General features: G+C 36.8%; 1 protein-coding gene across 2 annotated transcripts in view; it reads left to right on the top strand.

Moving 5' to 3' along the window:
• The window catches only part of espn (espin), a 53,113-nt gene that overhangs the window by 36,608 nt on the left and 3,740 nt on the right, over positions 1–12,765 (top strand). Inside the window, exons 10-13 of one of the 2 annotated variants that reach the window (XM_053503276.1) lie at positions 2,028–2,170; positions 4,490–4,876; positions 12,224–12,303; positions 12,659–12,670. In XM_053503276.1, coding sequence (XP_053359251.1) covers positions 2,028–2,170; positions 4,490–4,876; positions 12,224–12,303; positions 12,659–12,670 — 622 coding nt within the window. The remainder of the gene's footprint in view (positions 1–2,027; positions 2,171–4,489; positions 4,877–12,223; positions 12,304–12,658; positions 12,671–12,765) is intronic. The other variant, XM_053503277.1, reaches the window with a different exon arrangement.

Below are 12,765 nucleotides of genomic sequence, written 5' to 3'. Positions count from 1 at the left end.
AATTAATGGAAGAATATTTAAGATGGATCTTTTATGTCTTTTGTGTATCATATTTAAACGTATGCACTATAAAAAGGCTGGCGTGATAAGCATATGCAGTAAGATGTTAAATGTAACATGATGTGATAAAAACTTGTGATAAATATGTGTGGTAAAGGCATAGTAAGAATGACAATAAAATGTATTTATACGTAAACTGCATAGAAAACAAATTACGAAAAAAGCAATCAATAAGTATAATACAGATGTACCAAACATAACTTGTAAATGATATTTTTTACGTTTTTTATTTGTGTATTAATTTAAGATTTATTTTTTAATAAACCGAGTCACAGCGAAAAGTGAACAAAGGTCTGTAAACATCCAGGTGGCGTATGATACTGTAGCCCACAGGCTTGGTGACTGAATCCTGTCTTCACCATTATGCTCTTTCCTGGATAAGTTTGTTCTCCTCCATGACACACATGGTGTGTCCTCTCGTTAGAATCCTGTCCCACGACAAAACGGTTCCGTTTTGTAAATGACTTGGGATCACACTGATATGTGCTTGAAGCTGAAGATGTATCAGGACACTAAAGCTCATGGTATTGTGCATCATGTCTGGCATGTTTATGATTGATAGAAATATATTGCACGTTGCTGGCTTGTGGGCATAGTTTCTGTTTTCTGTCTGGCACATTTTAATATGTAGCTTGAGGTCTACTACTTCTCCTCGTCGTGAAGTGCATTTATAATGAAAGAGGTGAACGAGGGAAAGTGCAATAAAAAGGTGATGAGAGAATTAGAGAGGGAGAGAGAGAGAGAGAGGGAGAGAGAGGAAGGATTGTATGTGAGAGGGCAGGAGAGTAAATGAGAATATTGAAAGGAGAGTCTGGGGTGAGCGACTTGAAATCCACTTCCAATTTGGCACAGAGTCGCTGTCCAAGCTGATTAGTGTTGATCTCTTTAGAGTTTAGAGCTGTGACCAGGCTGAGCTCGTGTTGTATTTTTTATTTCTTGTTCCGATCATTCTATGTGGAAGAACTGTGACGGACTTGAAAGTAGAAGAGTTTACAGCATTAGGGATGTACGAACGTTTGTGTTCATGAGGACGGCTGAACCAAACTCAGCAGGTGATGTAGAGTTTTGTTTAAAGTTTCAGAATGTCAGGATTGTCCATGCTTTCCTCTGGTTTGACAATGGATGAAACCCTGGAAGCAGAGTTGTTTGATTTCAGTGTGTTGTTATATGATTATGGGTGTAGTTTCATTCAGGTGATCCTTTGTGTTATTTGCTTGCGTTTGATGTATATTCAGATTTTCTTTGTATTGTCTTGAGTCGTTCAGAATAATGTTAATTAGATTTGTTGTTGCTTATACAGTTTGTACTGTATATTTTCTTTCATTAAATGCTGAGCTTTTGTATTATACCTTCAAAATGAACAGAATACAATTGCTTATTGTGTTTTTTTTTACAGACAAGTTCTGTACAGACATTTACAAAAATGTTACAGACAAGAGTCCTTTGTTTCAGAAATGGAACAAAATAAAGTGATTAAAACTTTTTGTAAGCAGATTATGCCTTAATCTTGCATTTTTCTCCCAGATTAGTTGTAAGGAAATACATTATTATAAGAGCTTCAAAACAGTTAATTTATTTTTAATGCCTTTTTTCCAAAAGCAAAATATATATTTTTTAAAAACATGTATTCTTTCACATGGTATGCATGATGCCATGTCATATGATTAAAACCATAATATAAAACAAATTTTTTTTTTATTAGAATAATAATTTGTAAGATATTGTTAATTTAACTTCTTTAACATTTTTTCGTTACATGCCTCTTGCAATATCCAAGACATTTTAACCTACAGTTTTGTTAAAAAATTTGATTTTCTTCATAAACTCATCATTATTTAAAAGTCATTACTTTGTGTTGTATTTAGTTTTAGGTAATGTAGGTCTCTGGTTTCCTCTCACTGACACTTCTTTCTCCGTCTCTCTTTCTCTCATTTTCATTTGACCCACGTTTCCTGTGTTTGCCTTAGGCACTAAATCCTTCAACATGATGTCTCCCACTGGTGACAACTCCGAGCTTATGGCTGAAATTAAAGCTGGGAAAAGCCTGAAGCCCACGCCTCATAGTAAAGGCTACACGACCATCTACTCCAGCGGTGGCACTCCAGCGAATGTAAGTGCAGTTCTTTTACTGAGTACAAAATCTGTTGCCCTGATCTCCGGTGCCACCTTAAAGAACTTTGACCTGTGAGTTTTTAGTAAACATTTCTTCATACTTGTGCGCATGTATATGAACACTAGGGTGCAAAGCCCCAAACTCCACTTGGTTCAAAATATGAAAGAAAAATTATTTCCAACTTAAACTGTTAATGTATTTAGGAAGTGACAAATTAGAGAAAATGTATCTATTGAAACAAATATTTTTACATGAAAACAGTTGACTAGTATATGCATACTATACTCAAGTGATTATGCACAGCAAGCAGTTTAGGATTTTTCCTGCTGCAGGCCATTGTGTCCTCTCCAGTGCGGTGTTTTTCTTTAGCATGCTGGATAATGATTTACACACATCACACTCAGGATTATAATGCGTCAGCCATTTATCGGTGCCGCCTCCCAAATAGTGTCCTAGAGGACACCCTGTCCTTTACTTTCTAGGCTACGTTCACACTGCAAGCCACCTTGTTCAATTGCAGTTCACATTCGTAAATTAAAATGTATGACTTTAAACTGACTAATGCAGAAGAATCATCTGTGCTCTGAAACGGCACATTGATTGGTCTTTGCTCACGCTATTTGGGTTAAAACACATCATATTTGCCTGATGACTCCTTTATTTCAAAGACCGGGTGCGATTTTAGAAAAAAATATATACTTTTTGGGATTTCGCCCTGGAGGATGGAAAGCAGTTTGTTGAGGTCCAGAAGAAGAAAGTAAGGAAGACAGAAACATTGCCTTAGCTGTTTTTCCAGCTATTGTTAGTACTGCTGTGAAACCCCCATTCTGCCGGTGCTGACTGATGATGTCAGGGGTTTGCTGAAATGTATACATCCGAGCTACAATCACATACAATAGTAACTCAGATCTGATCTGAAAAACATGAGATTTGTGCATTCAGACAGCCCAAAAAAGAAATCTGATCTGTGCATCATTAATCAAGATTTGAGTCACTTCAGGCTGGTAATGTGAACATAGCCTCAAGTCTTTTCCTGCTCTGTCACACCCACTTTAATTAAGAAAAGGCAGCTAATCAGCTGATTAATTAGGCATGCTGTGAGGTTTTTAGGTAATATCATGAATATGAAATGACTGGGTTTTACAAAATAGTCATTATTAGAATTTTAAAGTAATATAATTAAATAATATAATTTAAAAATTATATTTGTGTACTTAAAAAAAAAAACAATCAACTACAAACTACAATAACTCCCTGCCAGATGTATGATTTGAAGCTCATAAGTTGAGGTTAGTTGAGGACATGAAGGCTATACTAAGGTTATACAACTATTTCTGAATTGTCCTGAATAGGACATGTCTTCCGTAATTGCTCCTATAAATGAATTAATGAGTTTGTATGGTCTTTGCTTAATTAGGCTCATGTTTATTCATTTTTCAGCACATCAGCAGGGCCGTAAAGTGTCTTATAGAATAACTTTTTGTTTAGAATTGTTTCTTTTTTTTTCCATTTGACAACTCTAACACATACACAGACACACTTTATCAGTTGGAACCTGAAACGCCTGCTGACTGTTCCTCGACATTTCATCTGGTCTAAAATATAGACTACGTTACTATCTATGGTATGCTATTCAAATCATCAATGCAGTGGTATGCATATGTCCCGAACAAACAAGGACACAAGAGGATTAAATAGGCAAACCACTTTTTTCAACGGGAAAAAGGGGAACAGGTGTGATTAATTGACTGGTAAACAACAGATAAGAAGAACATGAGGCACAGGGCATATAAGGATCTTGGAATGCCAAAAGGGACAAACATAGAGAGTGGACGATGATGGGGTAGAATTAGGGAAGATGTAATAGAATAAAAGAAGTTTGTAACAGCTATCTGCATGGTACTGAGGATTGTTGTTTCAGGATCGCTGCTCTTGATGAGAAAGCGCTACTAACTAAATAACTGATAACACTGGTCATAGTGTTATTCATATCATTCTTAAATTAATTAATTACATTTTTGACTTTGCTTATGATTTCGAGATAGAACAGCAAAAAAAAAATTTCTACGTGTTGGACATGGGCTCCTATAACAGTCAATTCATTAAATACATAATTACACTTACTTACATCTCCTATTTCTGTTTGTTTATAAGAAAAAATAACGCCTAACAGTATCTTCATTGTTTTATTAGTTTTGTATGCGTACATAAATAAATAGAATAAAATAGTTTTTTTCTCATACAGTTCAGGATCATCAGGATGATTTCAACGCTGTTGTAATAGAACTTAGTCATATCTCATATTTTCTTTTTTAGGGAGAAAGTCCAGGATCGCCAACTCAATCCGAACCCCCGTCTGAACCCCAATCTCAACCCCAATCTCAACCTGAACCCCCTGAGACCGATGCGGTCCAATCGACAAACACGTCATCTACTCCCACCTCCCCATCCACATCCGGAGTTCCTTCGGCTCGTGGCAATTTTCCCCAGAACCTGAGCACATTACCTACCTGTGATGACGTACCTGTTATGGTGAACGGCAACAGTGCCTCTGGTCAGCCCCGCAAGTCCACTGGTGTGGATATAGAGGCCCTGGTGCCCACTCATGACGAACAAGGCAGAGCCATTCCTGAGTGGAAGAGGCAGGTGATGGTGAGGAAATTGCAAGCAAAGATGCAGGAGGAAGAAGAGAGCAGGAAAAAGGTAAGGAAATAGGTCTTTGTATTTTTTTAAAGCAGTGTGTTTTTTTAATTGCTGAGAAACTGTCTTTGCTTTTATCAGCATTACATAAACATTACTTTTTAAAAATCTCACCATAATTTACTTGAGCGTGTGTACTCAAGGGAAGTCACTTTCTCAGCTGTCATTATTTAAGAGTGTTGATGTGAGATTTTGCATGTTGTGGTGTGTTAGTGTGCATCGAATCCGAAATCATTTCCTGTCTACTATGACATCGTTGATATTTTTCTTTCTTGTTTATGATTAAGGCTCAAATATGTAATAAACAAGGTGATAATGTAAATGTTTTCAGGACCGAATTGGTTGGAGTGATGAGCAATTATAAATTATAAAATGGGACGAACTAAAAGTTGGCAGTATAGGTTTCTCTAATAATCTGTCTGTTTAAATAAACTTCTTATGCTAAGACTTAGGCTATGTCTAACAGCCTTAGTTGAAAGTATAGTTTTATAGCCAAAAGTTGGAGAAATTGTATGTAGATTAGAGGTTCTTACTGTCGTTTGATTCATTTTCGATTCATTGCCTAGCCCTACAAGAGCTTATTGTGGTCGTCCATTTGCTTGGTGAAGCCCTAAATGCATTCAGCTGTATGATGTTGACTTGGTCTGCTCTGTAAAAGACAGAACATTCCAGCTCTTTGTAAATATGTAAGTAAACACACCTGTCACTTGCTGATGGGCTGTCAGGAAGGGCTGAATGTCTGACATGTCTGATACAAGAAGCACTCCATCAGTGGTGTGTATGTTATAATAGACTCATCTGGTTAGCTTTAATACATGAAATCTCAATCAAAGACCATATGGGAGACTGCTGTGGTTTAATAATACATTTAAAGCAGCATAAAAGGTTAAGGCTTTTATAGGCTCTGAGTCAGCAAAATTTTATCAGCTGTATTCAACACAATTTGCATTTTTTTCTTTGTTGTTGCCTAAATGGTTCAGTGGTTTGGATCCATCTATTACCTTCCCACTTCGACTTTTTTGTCTTTTGCATGTTTTTGTGTTGTTTGGCTGGACAATGACTTGTCCTTTGGTGTGATGCAGTGTTCACCTTGGGGCTGCTGTGACCATCCCAACACAATTTTAAATAATATGTATTGCTTTCATACTTTTGAAACATAGTAGGACAAAGATATTGGTGATGGGGCATAACAGCTCTGATTTTTTACATGGGGATTCAGTGGTGTGATGCAAGGTGCCCTCACACTGCAAATGATATCTAAATCTTGGAGTGCAGTTATGCTTGTCCACTTTTCAACCTATTTTCCAAAATTTATGTCTATGTTTTGAAAATCTGTTAAGAACAGGGGTTTTTAATCAAGTCCTTGAGAAGTATCAGTCATTCCATATATTTGTACCATCCTGCTTGTACATCAACCGAACTGCGGAGTGGAATGAACAAATTATGTGGAATGGATGCTTAAAGGATTGGTTGATAATCCAGACTACAAGTGCATAGTACAAATTCATAGTAGGTAGGATAAGTGCTCCTGTTAAATAGGAATTTGATAACTATGTTTTAGTCTAGAGAAGAATCTAGCCAAATTGGAAGCTTTGGCGCTAAATAATCCTAATTAAACATGCTACATTGAGATCACGAGCAACCACTTGTTGCTAAAGGTCACACTGCTTCAACTCATCTCAGCAATAGTAAAGCAACTACCATCGCACCACTAAACCCATGTAAGGTTTGAAATGTTTGGTGTGAAGAAGCATGACAAGAATCCTAGGACTGAAACCTGCCGAATGAAGGACAACCCATCCTTTTGTTTTTGTTCCTCTTTGTCTCCTCTTCTGACCCTGCTTTAGTTTTCAACAAATGGATATTTCCAGGCACGAGACTGGCATTACTCTCATGCACACAATGCTATACTGGGTCCATTTGGAGAACTGATGACTGAAGATGACCTCATTCGCATTGAGAGACAAATCGAGAACCTCCAAGTCATGCACAAAGTGACAGAGGTAGAAAAAGAGTTGGAGCAGCTGGAGAAAGAGTTACATCAGCTTCTCCCTGTTTCTGCTGTTTTGAACCAGGACCACTTTTCAGTCAACCCCAAACAGGTTCATGGACAAGCAGAAGACCTTCCTGCTTGGTGTAGCAAAATTTCTACATTGCTTAAAAGCATGGCCATCCTCCTTGCTACATTAGGTGGTAAGGAAATTGACATTTTGGAAATGATTAACCAAGGATATACATACGAAGGTCTGAAAGGTGAAAAGGCACAGACAACATCCACTACCTCAAGCAACATTGGGCGATCGCAGTCTTTCTCAACCCGAGAGGAGGTGGAGAAGGAACTCAAGCAGTGTGGTGTGTCAGTGAAAAATCTGAAGGCGAATTATGAGATGATCCAGAGCCAGTCCAAGTATGAAGAGGACAAGATGAACCGAGTATACAAACGGAAGAGATCCTTACCAGTGGTGAGTGAGTGCAGTTATTCCCCTGAGCCTATTCTGGAAGATGACCTTTTCTTCACATCTTGCGATATCAACTCTCAAGTGACTAATGGTTTACCATCAGAGCAGGATCTAACATTGTCATTAGTAGAGGAACCAGTTATAACACCGTCATATGCACCTCTGACATACGGTGGACCTAATGATGTCCCCCAGTCTGGCATGGATAACCTGGCACACCCTCTATCCAGTGACAATACACTAAATGGAAACCATCTCACTCGCAGCCTCGAGGTACAGACAGACCTGAGCTATGTTCAAGAGTCCATTGAGATGAGAAAGGAAAGAATTGTGTTCTTGTTTCTGGAGCACTGGAGAAAGTACACTATGACTGAGTCTTACAGACCCAAGTATATAGGTAGAAGAAGAAGTCAAGGAGTTGGGATGGATGGCAATTCCTTCCAGGATAACAATAACCAGTTTGAATTGGATGGGAGTGAAGACGACCAGCTCCTGCATTTCATGAAACAAAGGCAGGTAGTAGGGAACCTGCTTGGCCACTGGAGGACCATTATGAGCCAGGTACCCTCACGTCAAATCCGTCGGCTAAGTCGTGCTCAAATGATCTACTGGCCTGAGCACTTTCTCCCTCATATAAATGGTGCTCCAGTGCATTATGATAACCTGACACTTGATCTTTTTATGCTTGGCTACTTCCAACTGCTTGAAATGAACATGCCTCGCAGTGAGCGGAAATTCCGACATTTGCTGTGCTACGAGATGTTCGATCGAATTGGCAGCCATCCTTGGGAAGTGATCCGTGAGTTTCACCGTGAGGTGATGGAAAGCATTGAGAAAGGAAACCGTGACTGGTCAGATGGCTTTGAGGACATCAAGCTGAAATACTTCGGTGACAATAACGAGGGAGGAGGGCTGTTGGACATAGGTCAAATTGACGCAACAAAAAAAATGCAGGAGCTCTTAGACTCAGGACATGCACTTGAGACAACACCAGATCAAGTAGCTCTTGAAAAGACTGATCAAAGTTCAGGACAAGCACCTGACAAAGTACAACCTTCCACACAGGAGTCTGTACAGGACAGGGCAGAATATATTTCAAAAAGTGAAGCCAACTCTACAGAACAGGTTAATGAGTTTACCCTACTGGACAATGAACAAATTGAAGCTATACCTCAAGCAGAACAGTCAGAGAACCAGACAACCATGACTGTTGAAAAACCTCTGTCTGAACCCAACAGTGGTCATGCTAAGAAGCAGTTTCCAGCAAAAGACGCCGAAGAGCTGAATGAAGACTCAATAAAGCTTATTTATGATCTTAAAGAATTTAGTAATGAGGACATAAGCAGATATATTGAGCGAAGTTTTGCCTTCTGGAAGGAGAAGGAAGCAGAATTGTTTGATATCTGAACAGCGTTGGTGAACGACTCTATCGAAATGAGAAAATTTAAGGGAAATCTTCAGATAAGGCGTGTTATGGGACAAATGGTCTGTCCAGACATGTTAGAGATTTGTTTAGAGAAAAAGAATCTGGAGTTCTCTCCTTGATTGCAAAATCTAACTGAGTTCATGCTACTGCTGAACACTACAAATCTATTGTCTGCCTAAATGTAATGTAGGGCATACTTTTAGAGGTCAGGACATTAAAAGTTGGAATTCCAATTTCAATCTGGTGGTTGGAACCAGATCTGAAACCAGATGGAAAGTGTTATGAAGCAAACGTTGAAGTAAAGGATTAGTGGAATTTATAGGATATACAGTATAGATATAGGGAAGTATGGCTTTGTGACTCTTGTTGTCCTGGATAGTGGTGGACGATGGCATATGCTTGAAAATATTTGATTGAACAATATCTTCCCATAGTACAGTGTGAGGCAATTCAGCTTCAATAGAAAATGGGCTAGACATGTAAATGATCCTCGATAGCAGGCCAAGCCACAATATATTATTAACAAATGACCAATAATTTGCTTATGTAGTATTTTTCTTTTATACCCCATGCTTTAGTAGCTGGAATAATGTGTAATTATTAGCTAGTTTCATGTAGATAGTATGACTTTTGCAGATTTTTTTTGTCTTTTAATAGAGGACTATTTACAATTGTACTACCACAATTAATCCATAGAGAGAGAGAAGAGAACGTCCAGTTATGGGCGATAATATAGGCCTAAAATATCATGGTTTGATATTTAAAAAAAATCATTAAATTTGGCTCCTTATAATTTTGGTAGTGTTTATCCATGACCATAAATAAGTTTAATGATTTTGTTTTAGAGATAAATTTAACTTTTCTTTTGGGTTTTCTTTGTTGGCCTTATTATTTGTATTTACGCCAATTAATGATTAATGATACCATAATTCTAATCCTTTTTTATAAACACACAGTTCATACTTGGGTTATGACATGAAATATTACCTAATAGTGAAAGTCATGGTTCTTAGTTCACACAATCAGAGTGTGTTCTCACCTCGTGCTCAGTGTTTCAGTGACACGGGAACACTAGTTACTGAAGATGAATGGTTACTTATTAGATTTGTGTTAAGGTGTTCCTGTTGTGTATTTAAGATCATTCAATCCTCTCAAGATACAATGATAATACAGTAATATGTGTTTATTGATGGTATTTTTGAATGTTGATGTTTTGGATATGAATTTTGATTTAAAAATGTAAGTGTTTGAAGTGTTTCTGTTATTGGTTCCATATCAATAAAACATGCAGGGTATATTTCTTGCAAAAGAGACTTTTTTTCTTTAAATTAATTTTACGTGCTTACACATACAGATACATTACATGTCATCAAAGGAAATATACTATAGAAGGTTAATCTGATAACATTAACCTCAAAACATTCAGCCAAAATAACTCAAAAAGGTCTTTCATGGCTAGACCCATCTCTGTTAAATCTGGGCCTTTAATTTCATTTACAATTTATGGAGAATTTTGAAATTGTAAGAACATCGAAGAAACCCTTTGAATCTTGGACAATTGAAAACAGTTTGATAAGTTTTACCACAGTGCTGCAAAAATCAAGCTACTTACTTTTGAAGTTACGATAGGGATCTCTAAGCTGTTAATGCCGACAGTGGCTTTGGAAAAAAATATTAACGTTGTGAATATGTAGTACCATGCAAAAGTCTTGAGACACAATTGAGATACAATTTTAAAAAATGGTTGTTAATGTAACAACTGCAGTTGCAACCTCATTTCCCCTCTCGTCTCAACATTCCACTTAACATTCAGCATCAGCAGTGTTTTAACCACCGACATGATCATCTATCATCATCTGCACCTGTTTCTCACTGGTTCATGCATTAAGTTAGACTTTTTATGCTTGAATGATTCATAGGTCACTGTGTGGCTTAACAAACAAACAACCAAAGAAAAAAATTCTCCAAAACTGGTCAGGTACAGGGACTGAAACGTCTTTCAGGATACTTGGAGAACTATTACTCAAGACTACATAAACAAATACAAGAAAATCTGCCTCTTTGGAAGCAAAATATAAAGAAAATAGGGCTGGCTCAAGACTGTTGCACAGAACCCTATGCAATGGGAGATTTTTAAAATAATTACCACTAAAAAGTAATAGCACTATTGCGGAAGAAACCTGAGGCCAAATACAATTTTGGTGCTGATGTGCTGCGGATTACAAAAAAAAAAACAGTTACATCCAAAGCTTCAGAGTTGAGACATATCCATTTTTAATACCTAGATAGCTTAAGCATTAATCCATTTGTTCTCTTTTTGTGTTTTTTTTTTCTTTATTTATAATTCCCAGGGGAGCATTTAAATATTAAGGTATAGATTAGATTACCACAATGCCAGATACTTTGCCAGTGGAACTGCTTCACTGGAGCAGATTTAGAGTAATGGATCCACTTTAAAGGGAAGATGAGAAGCTCAAAATGGCCACCTACTGCTTTGGCCTTTTGTTACTATGTGTAAGGCAGCAGAAGATAATGTTTCATTCCGTGTGAAGACAGAACTGTAGATCCGAACTGTACACTGTAGTGGAATTTGGTTTCATGTCCTCCTCCTGCAATTTTCCTCTTATGATTTTAAAGAAATAAAAAATGTAAAAAATCATTTTGGAATATTTTAATTGAGGCCACATCTATTGTAAGATGTTATACAGGTTGGAATTAACTGAAGATAGCATAAAAACTGAATTTTAGGCAATATTGGATAATGTTTTCATAGATTTTACTGACCCACAAGGTTTACACTGGTGCTCAACATTTTAAAAGTATTTTTTTTTATTTATGTTTTCCTAAAATACCTTATTTCTATTCTAAGAAAAAAACTTACTAGTGGTTTACAGTTAATATTGGTTTATATTACCAGTCAAAACGTTTGGACACACCTTCTAATACCGTAGTCTTTCTTGATTTTTCATTCCTCTAAATTGTGAAATAATGCTAAAGGCGTCCAAAATATGCTCCAAAATATGCAATAATCTCCTTTGAACAGATGATATTGAGATGTTTTTGCTACTTGTGCTCTGTAAAGCCTTCATAACAGCTCTAATCTGAGGTTATGTTTGTTGATTGGTGATTTTTGAAGCTGGTGACATTAAATGAACTTCCCCTCTGCAGCAGAGGTAAGGTTTGGTCTTGCTTTCCTGCCATAAAATAACAACTGTCCGTTGTTGTTCTTGCCGTTCCTTAATGACCTATTGCCACATTTGTTATTTCATCATTTTGAAATATCCAGTATTGTTCTAGAAATAAAAACTCCATAACTTGGAGTTAACTGTCTAACCTTATGACTGGTGCGTCCAAACTTTTGACTGGAATTATCTTAAATCTCCTATGACTTAGCAGTGTAAATAACTGACGTAATGTTTTAGTCAGTCAGGTAACTAACCACACTACTTTGTCTGTTTCTTTAAGGCTATCGAGGAGGAGGCTCGGCTTGCATCCATGCCTGCTTGGAGAAGAGACATCATGAAGAAAAAGCTGGATGAAGAAAAGTGAGTAAAAGCACAAATATTCTGAAATATTCTGCATGACTTCTACCATCAATATTATATAATAAAATTATAAGAAAAAAGTGATGATGCCAATTCAGATATTAATAAGTAAAAAAGATGTGATCTGATCTGTAGTCTAAATTGTCTAGTTACATGTAGAATTCTTAAAAAAAGAATTTAATGGTAAAGGCTTATTAAATATAAGGTGGATGGATGTTAACATTTGCAAAAAAAGAATTTTGATAAAGAATTTGCTGGGAAACATATATATAAAAATATTTATAATTTATGATATAAATATAATTTATGAATGTCTCATTTTCTAATATCTCTTATGTACCACCTGGATGGACAGAGAGCAGAAAAGGTAAGCTAGTCACAGGAAAGAGGAGTGATAAATTTACTACTATTTTGTTTGTGGCTTTTTTTGTAATTTTTCTGCATAATTATATTTTAATGAAT

The sequence above is a fragment of the Clarias gariepinus genome, chromosome 9 (assembly GCF_024256425.1).
Source record: "Clarias gariepinus isolate MV-2021 ecotype Netherlands chromosome 9, CGAR_prim_01v2, whole genome shotgun sequence".
NCBI lineage: Eukaryota > Metazoa > Chordata > Actinopteri > Siluriformes > Clariidae > Clarias > Clarias gariepinus.
Note: the sequence above shows the minus strand (reverse complement) of the source record. Positions and strands in the feature narration are given on the sequence as shown.